General features: G+C 55.5%; 1 protein-coding gene across 6 annotated transcripts in view; it reads left to right on the plus strand.

Annotated features, from left to right (window-relative positions):
* LOC116938054 (ATP-dependent RNA helicase DDX19A-like) overlaps positions 1-16,374 on the plus strand; it is a 50,955-nt gene that overhangs the window by 15,419 nt on the left and 19,162 nt on the right. For all 6 annotated transcript variants that reach the window (XM_076056335.1, XM_076056337.1, XM_076056338.1 and 3 more), the window contains exons 5-8: positions 1,250-1,385; positions 6,606-6,698; positions 12,090-12,192; positions 13,837-13,951. In XM_076056335.1, the coding sequence (XP_075912450.1) occupies positions 1,250-1,385; positions 6,606-6,698; positions 12,090-12,192; positions 13,837-13,951 (447 nt within the window). The remainder of the gene's footprint in view (positions 1-1,249; positions 1,386-6,605; positions 6,699-12,089; positions 12,193-13,836; positions 13,952-16,374) is intronic.

The raw sequence follows: 16,374 nt of genomic DNA on the forward strand, positions 1-16,374 counted from the left end.
AGCGATAGTGTAGTGGTTAGCGCTACGCTGCGCTATGAACCTGGCGACCCGGGTTCGATTCCCGCTCACGGCCAACACCGCCAGTGACGATTATCTGAACCGGTCCCGGGCCTCCCCTAGGTCGACTCAGCCTCAAAATGAGTACCTGGTGCGGTGTGTAAATATCGCCACTGGGGAGACAAAGGCGGTCGGGCGTGGTGCTGGCCACCCACCCCCTCGTGTACCGTTCCGGCCTTCATAGGTGCTCACTAACAGCACTTGCCCCTACAGTCTGTTAAGGCTATATGGGGGATCTTTGTCTCTGTGTGTGTCTCTCTGTGTGTCTCTCTGTGTGTCTCTGTGTGTGTCTCTGTGTGTCTCTGTGCGTGTGTGTCTGTGTCTCTTTGTGTGTCTCTGTGTGTGTCTGTGTCTCCATGTGTCTCTCTGTGTGTCTCTGTGTGTGTCTCTGTGTGTCTCTGTCTGTGTCTCTGTGTGTGTCTCTGTGTGTCTCTCTGTGTCTGTGTGTGTCTCTGTGTGTCTCTGTCTGTGTCTCTGTGTGTCTCTCTGTGTCTGTGTGTGTCTATGTGTGTCTATCTCCGTGTCTCCGTGTCTCTGTGTGTCTCTGTGTGTCTCTGTCTCTGTGTCTCTGTCTCTCTGCGTGTGTGTGTCTCTGTGTGTGTCTCCATGTGTCTCTGTGTCTCTCTGTGTGTGTCTCTGTGTGTGTGTGTCTCTGCGTGTGTGTGTCTCTGCGTGTGTCTCTGTGTGTGTGTCCCTGTCTCCATGTGTCTCTCTGTGTGTCTCTCTGTGTGTGTCTCTCTGTGTGTGTCTCTGTGTGTGTGTCTCTCTGTGTGTGTCTCTGTGTGTGTGTCTCTGTGTGTGTGTGTGTCTCTGTGTGTGTGTCTCTGTGTGTGTGTCTCTCTGTGTGTGTCTCTGTGTGTGTGTCTCTGTGTGTGTGTCTCTGCATGTGTCTCTCTGTGTGTCTCTGTGTGTGTGTCCCTGTCTCCATGTGTGTGTCTCTGTGTGTGTCTCTCCATGTGTGTCTCCATGTGTGTCTCTCTGTGTGTGTCTCTGTGTCTCTGTGTGTCTGTCCCCATGTGTGTCTCTGTCTCCATGTGTGTCTCTCTGCGTGCGTCTCTCTGCGTGCGTCTCTCTGCGTGTGTCTCTCTGTGTGTGTGTCTCTGTCTCCATGTGTGTGTCTGCGTGTGTGTCTCTCTGCGTGTGTCTCTCTGCGTGTCTCTGTGTCTCTCTGCGCGTGTCTCTCTGCGAGCAGCGGACAGCGCCGAGGTGTCCCTCCTGAACAAAATGATCCGGACGAACTTGCTGGTCACTGAGCAGGACGTTGAGGTGAAGCAGAGAGACCCCAACTCTCCCCTCTACTCCGTCAAGTCCTTCCAGGAGCTCTACCTGTGAGGCACTCGCTGTGGCACTCACTCGCTCGCTGTGGCACTCACTCACCACTCGCTGTGGCACTCACTCACCCACTAGCTGTGGCACTCACTCACCCACTCGCTGTGGCACTCACTCACCACTCGCTGTGGCACTCACTCACCACTCGCTGTGGCACTCACTCACTGTGTCACTCACCCACTCGCTGTGGCACTCACTCGCTGTGTCACTCACCCACTCACTGTGGCACTCACTCATCGCTGTGGCACTCACTCACCACTCGCTCGCTGTGGCACTCACTCACCACTCGCTGTGGCACTCACTCACCACTCGCTGTGGCACTCACTCACTGTGGCACTCACTCACCACTCGCTGTGGCACTCACTCACCACTCGCTCGCTGTGGCACTCACTCACCACTCGCTCGCTGTGGCACTCACTCACCCACTCGCTGTGGCACTCACTCACCACTCACTGTGGCACTCACTCACCACTCGCTGTGGCACTCACTCACCACTCGCTGTGGCACTCACTCACCACTCGCTTGCTGTGGCACTCACTCACCACTCACTGTGGCACTCACTCACCACTCGCTCGCTGTGGCACTCACTCACCACTCACTGTGGCACTCACTCACCACTCGCTGCGGCACTCACTCATCGCTGTGGCACTCACTCACCCACTCGCTGTGGCACTCACTCACCACTCACTGTGGCACTCACTCACCACTCACTGTGTCACTCACTCACCACTCACTGTGGCACTCACTCATCGCTGTGGCACTCACTCACCACTCACTGTGGCACTCACTCGCTCGCTGTGGCACTCACTCACCAGCTCGCTGTGGCACTCACTCACCACTCGCTGTGGCACTCACTCACCACTCGCTCGCTGTGGCACTCACTCACCACTCACTGTGGCACTCACTCACCACTCGCTGTGGCACTCACTCATCGCTGTGGCACTCACTCACCCACTCGCTGTGGCACTCACTCACCACTCGCTGTGGCACTCACTCACCCACTCGCTGTGTCACTCACTCACCACTCGCTGTGGCACTCACTCACCACTCGCTGTGGCACTCACTCACTCGCTGTGGCACTCACTCACCACTCGCTGTGGCACTCACTCACCACTCGCTGTGGCACTCACTCAGCCACTCGCTGTGGCACTCACTCACCACTCGCTGTGGCACTCACTCACCGCTCGCTGTGGCACTCACTCACCACTCACTGTGGCACTCACTCACCACTCGCTGTGGCACTCACTCAGCCACTCGCTGTGGCACTCACTCACCCACTAGCTGTGGCACTCACTCACCACTCGCTGTGGCACTCACTCGCTGTGGCACTCACTCACCCACTCGCTGTGGCACTCACTCACCCACTCGCTCGCTGTGGCACTCACTCACCCACTCGCTGTGGCACTCACTCACCACTCGCTGTGGCACTCACTCACCACTCGCTGTGGCACTCACTCACCCACTCGCTGTGGCACTCACTCACCCACTCGCTCGCTGTGGCACTCACTCACCCACTCGCTGTGGCACTCACTCACCACTCACTGTGTCACCCACTGTCACTCACTCACTGTGTCACTCACTCACTGTGTCACTCACTCGCTGTGTCACTCACTCACCACTCGCTCGCTGTGGCACTCACTCACCACTCGCTGTGGCACTCACTCACCACTCGCTGTGGCACTCACTCACTGTGGCACTCACTCGCCACTCGCTGTGCCACTCACTCGCCACTCGCTGTGGCACTCGCTCGCCACTCGCTGTGGCACTCACTCACCACTCACTGTGGCACTCACTCACCACTCGCTGTGGCACTCACTCACCACTCGCTGTGGCACTCACTCACCACTCGCTGTGGCACTCACTCACCACTCGCTGTGGCACTCACTCACCACTCGCTGTGGCACTCACTCACCACTCACTGTGTCACTCACTCACTGTGTCACTCACTGTGTCACTCACTGTGTGGTTGTTGTTGTTGTTGTTTACAGGAAGAGTAATCTGGTTGTTGTTGTTGTTGTGGTTGTTGTTTACAGGAAGAGTAATCTGCTACAGGGTGTACACAAGATGGGGTTTAACACTCACTGTGTCACTCACTGTGTCACTCACTGTGTCACTCACTCACTGTGTCACTCACTGTGTTGTTGTTGTTGTTGTTTACAGGAGGAGTAATCTGCTACAGGGTGTACACAAGATGGGGTTTAACACTCACTGTGTCACTCACTGTGTCACTCACTGTGTCACTCACTCACTGTGTCACTCACTGTGTCACTCACTCACTCACTGTGTCACTCACTCACTGTGTCACTCACTGTGTCACTCACTGTTGTTGTTGTGGTTGTTGTTTACAGGAAGAGTAATCTGGTTGTTGTTGTTGTTGATTACAGGAAGAGTAATCTGCTACAGGGTGTACACAAGATGGGGTTTAACACTCACTGTGTCACTCACTGTGTCACTCACTGTGTCACTCACTGTGTCACTCACAGTGTTGTTGTTGTTGTGGTTGTTTACAGGAGGAGTAATCTGCTACAGGGTGTACACAAGATGGGGTTTAACACTCACTGTGTCACTCACTGTGTCACTCACTGTGTTGTTGTTGTTGTTGTTGTTTACAGGAAGAGTAATCTGCTACAGGGTGTACACAAGATGGGGTTTAACACTCACTGTGTCACTCACTGTGTCACTCACTGTGTCACTCACTGTGTCACTCACTCACTGTGTTGTTGTGGTTGTTGTTGTTGTTTACAGGAAGAGTAATCTGCTGCAGGGTGTACACAAGATGGGGTTTAACACTCACTGTGTCACTCACTGTGTCACTCACTCACTGTGTCACTCAGTGTCACTCACTGTGTCACTCACTGTGTCACTCACTGTGTCACTCACTGTGTCACTCAGTGTCACTCACTGTGTCACTCACTGTGTCACTCACTCACTGTGTCACTGTGTCACTCACTCACTGTGTCACTCACTGTGTCACTCACTGTGTCACTCACTCACTGTGTCACTCACTGTGTCACTCACTCACTGTGTCACTCACTGTGTCACTCACTCACTGTGTCACTCACTGTGTCACTCACTGTGTCACTCACTGTGTCACTCACTGTGTCACTCACTGTGTCACTCAGTGTCACTCACTGTGTCACTCACTGTGTCACTCACTCACTGTGTCACTGTGTCACTCACTCACTGTGTCACTCACTGTGTCACTCGTTGTTGTTGTTGTGGTTGTTGTTGTTTACAGGAAGAGTAATCTGGTTGTTGTTGTTTACAGGAAGAGTAATCTGGTTGTTGTTGTTGTTGTTGTTTACAGGAAGAGTAATCTGCTACAGGGTGTACACAAGATGGGGTTTAACACTCACTGTGTCACTCACTGTGTCACTCACTGTGTCACTCACTCACTGTGTCACTCAGTGTCACTCACTGTGTCACTCACAGTGTTGTTGTTGTTGTGGTTGTTGTTTACAGGAAGAGTAATCTGCTACAGGGTGTACACAAGATGGGGTTTAACACTCACTGTGTCACTCACTGTGTCACTCACTGTGTCACTCACTCACTGTGTCACTCAGTGTCACTCACTGTGTCACTCACTGTGTTGTTGTTGTTGTTTACAGGAAGAGTAATCTGGTTGTTGTTGTGGTTGTTGTGGTTGTTGTTGTTTACAGGAAGAGTAATCTGGTTGTTGTTGTTGTTGTTTACAGGAAGAGTAATCTGGTTGTTGTTGTGGTTGTTGTTGTGGTTGTTGTTGTTGTTGTTTACAGGAAGAGTAATCTGGTTGTTGTTGTTGTTGTTGTGGTTGTTGTTGTTGTTTACAGGAAGAGTAATCTGGTTGTTGTTGTTGTTGTTTACAGGAAGAGTAATCTGGTTGTTGTTGTGGTTGTTGTTGTGGTTGTTGTTGTTGTTGTTTACAGGAAGAGTAATCTGGTTGTTGTTGTTGTTGTTGTGGTTGTTGTTGTTGTTTACAGGAAGAGTAATCTGGTTGTTGTTGTTGTGGTTGTTGTTGTTGTTGTTTACAGGAGGAGTAATCTGCTGCAGGGTGTACACAAGATGGGGTTTAACACTCACTGTGTCACTCACTGTGTCACTCACTCACTGTGTCACTCACTGTGTTGTTGTTGTTGTTATTTACAGGAAGAGTAACCTGCTACAGGGTGTACACAAGATGGGGTTTAACACTCACTGTGTCACTCACTGTGTCACTCACTGTGTCACTCACTGTGGTGTTGTTGTTGTTGTTGTTGTTTACAGGAAGAGTAATCTGGTTGTTGTTGTTGTTGTGGTTGTGGTTGTTGTTGTTTACAGGAAGAGTAATCTGCTGCAGGGTGTACACAAGATGGGGTTTAACACTCACTGTGTCACTCACTGTGTCACTCACTGTGTCACTCACTGTGTCACTCGCTGTGTCACTCACTGTGTTGTGGTTGTTGTTGTTTACAGGAAGAGTAATCTGGTTGTTGTTGTTGTGGTTGTTGTTGTGGTTGTTGTTGTTGTTGTTTACAGGAGGAGTAATCTGCTGCAGGGTGTACACAAGATGGGGTTTAACACTCACTGTGTCACTCACTGTGTCACTCACTGTGTCACTCACTGTGTCACTCACTCACTGTGTCACTCACTGTGTCACTCACTGTGTTGTGGTTGTTGTTGTTGTTTACAGGAAGAGTAATCTGGTTGTTGTTGTTGTTTACAGGAAGAGTAATCTGCTGCAGGGTGTACACAAGATGGGGTTTAATACTCACTGTGTCACTCACTGTGTCACTCACTGTGTCACTCACTGTGTCACTCACTGTGTCACTCACTGTGTCACTCACTGTGTTGTTGTTGTTGTTGTTTACAGGAAGAGTAATCTGCTGCAGGGTGTACACAAGATGGGGTTTAACACTCACTGTGTCACTCACTGTGTCACTCACTGTGTCACTCACTGTGTCACTCACTGTGTTGTTGTTGTTGTGGTTGTTTACAGGAAGAGTAATCTGCTGCAGGGTGTACACAAGATGGGGTTTAACACTCACTGTGTCACTCACTGTGTCACTCACTCACTGTGTCACTCACTGTGTCACTCACTGTGTCACTCACTGTGTTGTGGTTGTTGTTGTTGTTGTTTACAGGAAGAGTAACCTGCTGCAGGGTGTACACAAGATGGGGTTTAACACTCACTGTGTTGTTGTTGTTGTTTACAGGAGGAGTAATCTGGTTGTTGTTGTTGTGGTTGTTGTTGTTGTTTACAGGAAGAGTAATCTGCTACAGGGTGTACACAAGATGGGGTTTAATCGGCCCTCCCGGATCCAGGAGAGCGCTCTACCCATGATGCTCGCAGACCCGTGAGTTACCGTGGGTTACCGTGAGTTACCGTGGGTTACCGTGGGTTACCGTGGGTTACCGTGGGTTACCGTGGGTTACCGTGGGTTACCGTGGGTTATCTTGTGTTACCGTGTGTTAGCGTGTGTTACCGTGGGTTACCGTGGGTTACCGTGGGTTATCTTGTGTTACCGTGGGTTACCGTGGGTTACCGTGAGTTACCGTGGGTTACCGTGGGTTACCGTGCGTTACCGTGGGTTACCGTGGGTTACCGTGGGTTACCGTGAGTTACCGTGGGTTACCGTGGGTTATCTTGTGTTAGCGTGGGTTACCGTGTGTTACCGTGGGTTACCGTGGGTTATCTTGTGTTACCGTGGGTTACCGTGGGTTACCGTGAGTTACCGTGGGTTATCTTGTGTTACCGTGGGTTACCGTGGGTTACCGTGGGTTACGTGGGTTACCGTGGGTTACCGTGAGTTACCGTGGGTTACCGTGTGTTACCGTGTGTTACCGTGGGTTACCGTGGGTTATCTTGTGTTACCATGGGTTACCGTGTGTTACCGTGAGTTACCGTGTGTTACCGTGAGTTACCGTGGGTTACCGTGAGTTACCGTGAGTTACCGTGGGTTACCGTGGGTTACCGTGGGTTACCGTGAGTTACCGTGGGTTACCGTGGGTTACGTGGGTTACCGTGGGTTACCGTGAGTTACCGTGGGTTACCGTGGGTTACCGTGAGTTACCGTGGGTTACCGTGAGTTACCGTGGGTTACCGTGTGTTACCGTGTGTTACCGTGGGTTACCGTGGGTTATCTTGTGTTACCGTGGGTTACCGTGTGTTACCGTGAGTTACCGTGTGTTACCGTGAGTTACCGTGGGTTACCGTGAGTTACCGTGAGTTACCGTGGGTTACCGTGGGTTACCGTGGGTTACCGTGTGTTACCGTGAGTTACCGTGGGTTACGTGGGTTACCGTGGGTTACCGTGAGTTACCGTGGGTTACCGTGGGTTACCGTGAGTTACCGTGGGTTACCGTGAGTTACCGTGAGTTACCGTGAGTTACCGTGTGTTACCGTGGGTTACCGTGAGTTACCGTGGGTTACCGTGTGTTACCGTGTGTTACCGTGAGTTACCGTGTGTTACCGTGTGTTACCGTGGGTTACCGTGTGTTACCGTGGGTTACCGTGGGTTACGTGGGTTATCTTGAGTTACCGTGTGTTAGCGTGGGTTACCGTGAGTTACCGTGGGTTACCGTGTGTTACCGTGAGTTACCGTGGGTTACCGTGGGTTACCGTGTGTTACCGTGGGTTACCGTGGGTTACCGTGTGTTACCGTGGGTTACCGTGTGTTACCGTGGGTTACCGTGTGTTACTGTGGGTTACCGTGGGTTACCGTGGGTTACCGTGTGTTACCGTGGGTTACCGTGGGTTACCGTGGGTTACCGTGTGTTACCGTGAGTTACCGTGGGTTACCGTGGGTTACCGTGAGTTACCGTGGGTTACCGTGGGTTACCGTGAGTTACCGTGGGTTACCGTGGGTTACCGTGGGTTACCGTGAGTTACCGTGGGTTACCGTGGGTTACCGTGAGTTACCGTGGGTTATCTTGTGTTACCGTGGGTTACCGTGAGTTACCGTGGGTTATCTTGTGTTACCGTGAGTTACCGTGGGTTACCGTGGGTTACCGTGGGTTATCTTGTGTTACCGTGGGTTACCGTGGGTTACCGTGGGTTACCGTGGGCTACCGTGGGTTACCGTGGGTTACCGTGTGTTACCGTGGGTTACCGTGGGTTATCTTGTGTTACCGTGGGTTACCGTGGGTTACCGTGTGTTACCGTGGGTTACCGTGTGTTACCGTGGGTTACTGTGGGTTACCGTGTGTTACCGTGGGTTACCGTGTGTTACCGTGTGTTACCGTGGGTTACCGTGGGTTACCGTGTGTTACCGTGGGTTACCGTGGGTTACCGTGGGTTACCGTGCGTTACCGTGGGTTACCGTGGGTTATCTTGTGTTACCGTGGGTTACCGTGTGTTACCGTGTGTTACCGTGGGTTACCGTGGGTTACCGTGTGTTACCGTGGGTTACCGTGGGTTACCGTGAGTTACCGTGGGTTACCGTGGGTTACCGTGTGTTACCGTGTGTTACCGTGGGTTACCGTGGGTTACCGTGGGTTACCGTGGGTTACTGTGGGTTACCGTGCGTTACCGTGGGTTACCGTGGGTTACCGTGGGTTACCGTGGGTTATCTTGTGTTACCGTGGGTTACCGTGGGTTACCGTGTGTTACCGTGTGTTACCGTGGGTTACCGTGGGTTACCGTGTGTTACCGTGGGTTACCGTGGGTTACCGTGAGTTACCGTGGGTTACCGTGGGTTACCGTGTGTTACCGTGTGTTACCGTGGGTTACCGTGGGTTACCGTGTGTTACCGTGGGTTACCGTGGGTTACTGTGGGTGTGGTGGTGGGGGTGGTGGTGGGGGTGGGGGTGGGGGTGGTGGTTGTGTCTGTAGCATTGTCTCCCCCCCGTGTCTCTCCCCCCCCCGTGTCTCTCCCCCCGTGTCTCTCTCCCCCCGTGTCTCTCCCCCCCCCGTGTCTCTCTCCCCGTGTCTCTCCCCCCTGTGTCTCTCTCCCCGTGTCTCTCTCCCCCGTGTCTCTCTCCCCCCGTGTCTCTCACCCCGTGTCTCTCACCCCGTGTCTCTCCCCCCGTGTCTCTCACCCCGTGTCTCTCCCCCCGTGTCTCTCCCCCGTGTCTCTCTCCCCCCGTGTCTCTCTCCCCGTGTCTCTCCCCCCGTGTCTCTCCCCCCGTGTCTCTCCCCCCGTGTCTCTCCCCCCGTGTCTCTCTCCCCCTCTTGTCTCTCTCCCCCTCTTGTCTCTCTCCCCGTGTCTCTCTCCCCCCGTGTCTCTCCCCCCCCCGTGTCTCTCCCCCCGTGTCTCTCCCCCCGTGTCTCTCCCCCCCCCGTGTCTCTCTCCCCGTGTCTCTCCCCCCGTGTCTCTCCCCCCGTGTCTCTCCCCCCGTGTCTCTCTCCCCCCGTGTCTCTCTCCCCGTGTCTCTCACCCCGTGTCTCTCCCCCCGTGTCTCTCCCCCCGTGTCTCTCTCCCCCTCTTGTCTCTCTCCCCGTGTCTCTCTCCCCGTGTCTCTCTCCCCCCGTGTCTCTCCCCGTGTCTCTCTCCCCGTGTCTCTCTCCCCCCGTGTCTCTCCCCGTGTCTCTCTCCCCCCCCCCCCGTGTCTCTCTCCCCCCCCCGTGTCTCTCCCCCCCCGTGTCTCTCCCCCCCCGTGTCTCTCTCCCCCCTCGTGTCTCTCCCCCCGTGTCTCTCCCCCCGTGTCTCACCCCCCGTGTCTCTCTCCCCCGTGTCTCTCTCCCCCGTGTCTCTCCCCCCCGTGTCTCTCCCCCCGTGTCTCTCTCCCCCGTGTCTCCCCCCGTATCTCTCCCCCCGTGTCTCTCTCCCCCGTATCTCTCCCCCCCGTGTCTCACCCCGTGTCTCTCTCCCCCGTGTCTCTCTCCCCCGTGTCTCTCTCCCCCGTGTCTCTCTCCCCGTATCTCTCCCCCCGTGTCTCTCTCCCCCGTGTCTCTCTCCCCCGTGTCTCACCCCGTGTCTCTCTCCCCCGTGTCTCTCTCCCCCGTGTCTCTCTCCCCCGTGTCTCTCTCCCCCGTGTCTCTCCCCCCCGTGTCTCTCTCCCCGTATCTCTCCCCCCGTGTCTCTCTCCCCCGTGTCTCTCTCCCCCGTATCTCTCCCCCCGTGTCTCTCTCCCCCGTATCTCTCCCCCCCGTATCTCACCCCGTGTCTCTCTCCCCCGTGTCTCTCTCCCCCGTGTCTCTCTCCCCCGTGTCTCTCTCCCCCGTGTCTCTCTCCCCCGTGTCTCTCTCCCCCCGTGTCTCTCTCTCCCCCGTGTCTCCCCCCGTGTCTCTCCCCGTATCTCTCCCCCCGTGTCTCTATCCCCCCCCGTGTCTCTCCCCCCGTGTCTCTCCCCGTATCTCTCCCCCCGTGTCTCTATCCCCCCCCGTGTCTCTCTCTCCCCGTGTCTCTCCCCCCGTGTCTCCCCCCCCGTGTCTCCCCCCCCGTGTCTCTCCCCCCGTGTCTCTCCCCCCGTGTCTCTCTCCCCGTGTCTCTCCCCCGTGTCTCCCCCCCCGTGTCTCCCCCCCCGTGTCTCCCCCCCCGTGTCTCTCTCCCCGTGTCTCTCCCCCGTGTCTCTCCCACGTGTCTCTCACCCCGTGTCTCTCTCCCCGTATCTCTCCCCCCCGTGTCTCACCCCGTGTCTCTCTGCCTCGTGTCTCTCCCCCCCCCCCGTGTCTCTCTCCCTCGTGTCTCACCCCGTGTCTCTCTCCCCCGTGTCTCTCTCTCCCCCCGTGTCTCACCCCGTGTCTCTCTCTCACCCCCCGTGTCTCTCTCACCCCCCGTCTCTCTCCCCGTGTCTCTCTCCACCCCCTCGTGTCTCACCCCGTGTCTCCCTCTCCCCCCGTGTCTCTCTCACCCCCCGTGTCTCTCTCACCCCCCGTGTCTCTCCCACCCCCCGTGTCTCTCTCCCCGTGTCTCCCCCCACGTGTCTCTCCCCCCGTGTCTCTCTCCCCCGTGTCTCTCTCTCTCCTCGTGTCTCACCCCCCCGTGTCTCTCTCACCCCCCGTGTCTCACCCCCCCGTGTCTCTCCCACCCCCCGTGTCTCTCCCACCCCCCGTGTCTCTCTCACCCCCCGTGTCTCTCCCACCCCCCGTGTCTCTCCCACCCCCCGTGTCTCTCTCACCCCCCGTGTCTCTCTCTCCCCCCGTGTCTCACCCCGTGTCTCTCTCCACCCCCTCGTGTCTCTCTCTCCCCCCGTGTCTCACCCCCCCCGTGTCTCTCTCCCCCCCCGTGTCTCTCTCACCCCCCGTGTCTCTCTCACCCCCCGTGTCTCTCTCACCCCCCGTGTCTCTCTCTCCCCCCGTGTCTCACCCCCCCGTGTCTCTCCCACCCCCCGTGTCTCTCTCTCCCCCCGTGTCTCTCTCTCCCCCCGTGTCTCTCTCACCCCCCGTGTCTCTCTCTCCCCCCGTGTCTCTCCCACCCCCCGTGTCTCTCTCACCCCCCGTGTCTCTCCCACCCCCCGTGTCTCTCTCACCCCCCGTGTCTCTCCCACCCCCCGTGTCTCTCTCTCCCCCGTGTCTCACCCCCCCGTGTCTCTCTCACCCCCCGTGTCTCTCTCCCCCCCCGTGTCTCTCTCTCCCCCCGTGTCTCACCCCCCCGTGTCTCTCTCACCCCCCGTGTCTCTCCCACCCCCCGTGTCTCCCCCCCCGTGTCTCTCTCCCCCGTGTCTCTCTCCCCCCGTGTCTCACCCCCCCCGTGTCTCTCTCCCCCGTGTCTCTCTCCCACCCCCCGTGTCTCTCTCCCCGTGTCTCTCCCCCCCCCCCGTGTCTCACCCCGTGTCTCTCTCCCACCCCCCCGTGTCTCTCTCAGACCCCAGAATCTGATTGCTCAGTCTCAGTCAGGCACGGGGAAGACGGCCGCCTTTGTCTTGGCGATGCTGAGTCGCATCAACCCCGACCTCAACTACCCACAGGTCTCTGTCTGTGTGTGTGTCACTGTGTGTGTCACTGTGTGTCACTGTGTGTGTGTCACTGTGTGTGTGTGTGTCACTGTGTGTGTGTTTCTGTGTGTGTGTCACTGTGTGTGTGACTGTGTGTGTGTGTCACTGTGTGTGTCACTGTGTGTGTCACTGTGTGTGTGACTGTGTGTGTGTGTCACTGTGTGTGTGTCACTGTGTGTGTGTCACTGTGTGTGTCACTGTGTGTGTGTCTGTGTGTGTGTCTGTGTGTGTGACTGTGTGTGTGTCACTGTGTGTGTGTGTCACTGTGTGTGTGTGTCTGTGTGTGTGACTGTGTGTGTGTCACTGTGTGTGTGTCACTGTGTGTGTGTGTGTCTGTGTGTGTGACTGTGTGTGTGTCTGTGTGTGTGTCTGTGTGTGTGTGACTGTGTGTGTCACTGTGTGTGTGTCACTGTGGGTGTGTCACTGTGTGTGTCACTGTGTGTGTGTCACTGTGTGTGTCACTGTGTGTATCTGTGTGTGTGTGTGTCTGTGTGGGTGTGTCTGTGTGTGTGTGTGTCAGTGTCTGTGTGTGTGTATAACCATGTGTGTGTCTGTGTTTGTGTGTGTGTGTCAGTGTCTGTGTGTGTGTATAACCATGTGTGTGTGTCTGTGTGTGTGTGTCTCAGTGTGTGTGTTTAACCGTGTGTGTGTATAACCATGTGTGTGTGTCTGTGTGTCTGTATGTGTGTGTGTGTGTCTGTGTGTCTACACTATCGCTCCCCTCTTGTGGGGAGCGATAGTGTAGCGGTTAGCGCGCTGCGCTATGAACCTGGCGACCCGGGTTCGATTCCCGCTCACGGCCAACACCAGTGACGATTATCTGAACCGGTCCCAAGCCTCCCCTAGGTCGACTCAGCCTCAAATGAGTACCTGGTGCGGTGTGTAAACATTGCCACTAGGGAGACAAAGGCGGTCGGGCGTGGTGCTGGCCACCCACCCCCTCGTGTACCGTTCCGGCCTTCATAGGTGCTCGCTAACAGCACTTGCCCCTACAGTCTGTTAAGGCTATATGGGGGATCTTTGTTTTTGTGTCTGTGTGTCTGTGTGTGTGTGTCTCAGTGTCTGTGTGTGTGTGTATAACCATGTGTGTGTGTGTGTGCGTTTGTGTGTGTGTCCGTGTCTGTGTGTGTGTGTCTGTGTGTGTGTGTCTGTGTGTCTGTGTGTGTGTGTCTCAGTGTCTGTGTGTGTGTGTGTATAACCATGTGTGTGTCTGTGTGTGTGTCTGTGTGTGTGTGTCTCAGTGTCTGTGTGTGTCTGTGTGTGTGTGTGTGTGTGTCTGTGTGTGTGTGTCTCAGTGTCTGTGTGTGTGTGTGTATAACCATGTGTGTGTCTGTGTGTGTGTCTGTGTGTGTCTCAGTGTCTGTGTGTGTCTGTGTGTGTGTCTCAGTGTCTGTGTGTGTCTGTGTGTGTGTCTCAGTGTCTGTGTGTGTGTGTGTGTATAACCATGTGTGTGTCTGTGTGTGTGTCTCAGTGTCTGTGTGTGTGTGTCTCAGTGTCTGTGTGTATAACCATGTGTGTGTCTGTGTGTGTGTCTGTGTGTGTCTCAGTGTCTGTGTGTGTGTCTCAGTGTTTGTGTGTGTGTGTATGTATAACCATGTGTGTGTGTGTGTGTCTCAGTGTCTGTGTGTGTCCCCGACGTACGAGTTGGCACTGCAAACCGGCTCCGTCATCACCCAAATGGGGCAATTCTGTCCGGAGATCCGTCTGGCATACGCCGTGCGTGGGAACAGAGGTGAGACACTCAGACACTTACTTAGACACTCAGACACTCACTCAGACACTCTCTCAGATACTCACTCAGTCAGACACTCAGACACTCACTCACTCACTCAGACACTCACTCAGACACTCACTCAGACACTCACTTAGACACTCACTCACTCATACTCACTCATACACTCACTCACTCAGACACTCACTCAGACTCTCACTCAGACACTCACTCATACACTCACTCACTCAGACACTCATATCTCTCTCTCCGTGTCTCTCTCACCGTGTCTCTCTCCCTCCGTGTCTCTCTCACGGTGTCTCTCTCTCACCGTGTGTCTCACCGTGTCTCTCTCTCACCGTGTCTCTCTCTCACCGTGTCTCTCTCTCACCGTGTCTCTCTCACCGTGTCTCTCTCTCACCGTGTGTCTCACCGTGTCTCTCTCTCACCGTGTCTCTCTCACGGTGTCTCTCTCTCACCGTGTGTCTCACCGTGTCTCTCTCTCACCGTGTCTCTCTCACCGTGTCTCTCTCTCACCGTGTCTCTCTCTCACCGTGTCTCTCTCTCACCGTGTCTCTCTCTCACCGTGTCTCTCTCTCACCGTGTCTCTCTCTCACCGTGTCTCTCTCTCACCGTGTCTCTCTCTCACCGTGTGTCTCACCGTGTCTCTCTCTCACCGTGTCTCTCTCTCACCGTGTGTCTCACCGTGTCTCTCCCTCACCGTGTCTCTCTCTCACGGTGTCTCTCTCTCACCGTGTCTCTCTCTCACCGTGTCTCTCTCACCGTGTCTCTCTCTCACCGTGTGTCTCACCGTGTCTCTCTCTCACCGTGTCTCTCTCTCACCGTGTCTCTCTCTCTGTCTCTCTCTCTCACCGTGTGTCTCACCGTGTCTCTCCCTCACCGTGTCTCTCTCTCACGGTGTCTCTCTCTCACCGTGTCTCTCTCTCACCGTGTCTCTCTCACCGTGTCTCTCTCTCACCGTGTGTCTCACCGTGTCTCTCTCTCACCGTGTCTCTCTCTCACCGTGTCTCTCTCACCGTGTCTCTCTCTCACCGTGTGTCTCACCGTGTCTCTCTCTCTCCGTGTCTCTCTCTCTCTCTCACCGTGTCTCTCTCTCTCTCTCTCTCACCGTGTCTCTCTCTCTCTCTCACCGTGTCTCTCTCTGTCTCTCTGTGTCTCTCTCTCTCACCGTGTCTCTCTCCCTCTCACCGTGTCTCTCTCTCTCTCACCGTGTCTCTCTCTCTCTCACCGTGTCTCTGTCTCTCTCACCGTGTCTCTCTCTCACCGTGTCGCTCTCTCACCGTGTCTCTCTCTGTCTCTCTCTCTCTCTCACCGTGTCTCTCTCTCACTCACCGTGTCTCTGTGTCTCTCTCTCTCTCACCGTGTCTCTCTCTCACTCACAGTGTCTCTGTGTCTCTCTCTCTCTCTCACCGTGTCTCTGTCTCACTCACCGTGTCTCTCTCTCTCTCTCTGTCTCTCTCTGTCTCTCACCGTGTCTCTCTCTGTCTCACCGTGTCTCTGTCTCACCGTGTCTCTCTCTGTCTCTCACCGTGTCTCTCTCTCACCGTGTCTCTCTCTGTCTCTCTGTGTCTCTCTGTCTCTCACCGTGTCTCTCTCTGTCTCACCGTGTCTCTCTCTCACCGTGTCTCTCTCTGTCTCTCTGTGTCTCTCTCTCTCTCTCACCGTGTCTCTCTCTCTCCGTGTCCCAGTGGAGCGTGGCGTGAGATGTGAGGACCACATCGTCATCGGCACGCCCGGCACCCTGCTGGACTGGTGCTCCAAGCTGCGAGTGGTGGATCCCTCTCTGTCTCTCTGTGTCTCTCTCTGTCTCACCGTGTCTCTGTCTCTGTCTGTGTCTCTGTCTCTCTCCGTGTCCCAGTGGAGCGTGGTGTGAGATGTGAGGACCACATCGTCATCGGCACGCCCGGCACCCTGCTGGACTGGTGCTCCAAGCTGCGAGTGGTGGATCCCTCTCTGTCTCTCTGTGTCTCTCTCTCTCTCACCGTGTCTCTGTGTCTCTCTCCGTGTCTCTCTCTCACCGTGTCCCAGTGGAGCGTGGCGTGAGATGTGAGGACCACATCGTCATCGGCACGCCCGGCACGCTCCTGGACTGGTGCTCCAAGCTGCGAGTGGTGGATCCCTCTCTGTCTCTCTGTGTCTCTCTCTCTCTCACCGTGTCTCTGTGTCTCTCACCGTGTCTCTGTCTCACTCACCGTGTCTCTCTCTCACTCACCGTGTCTCTGTGTCTCTCTCCGTGTCTCTGTGTCTCTCTCCGTGTCCCAGTGGAGCGTGGCGTGAGATGTGAGGACCACATCGTCATCGGCACGCCCGGCACGCTCCTGGACTGGTGCTCCAAGCTGCGAGTGGTGGATCCCTCTCTGTCTCACCGTGTCTCTCTCTGTCTCTCTGTGTCTCTCTGTCTCTCACCGTGTCTCTCACCGTGT

This window comes from Petromyzon marinus, chromosome 75, assembly GCF_048934315.1.
Source record: "Petromyzon marinus isolate PM22_M1 ecotype Great Lakes invasive population chromosome 75, UKy_Petmar_22M1.pri1.0, whole genome shotgun sequence".
Lineage (NCBI taxonomy): Eukaryota > Metazoa > Chordata > Hyperoartia > Petromyzontiformes > Petromyzontidae > Petromyzon > Petromyzon marinus.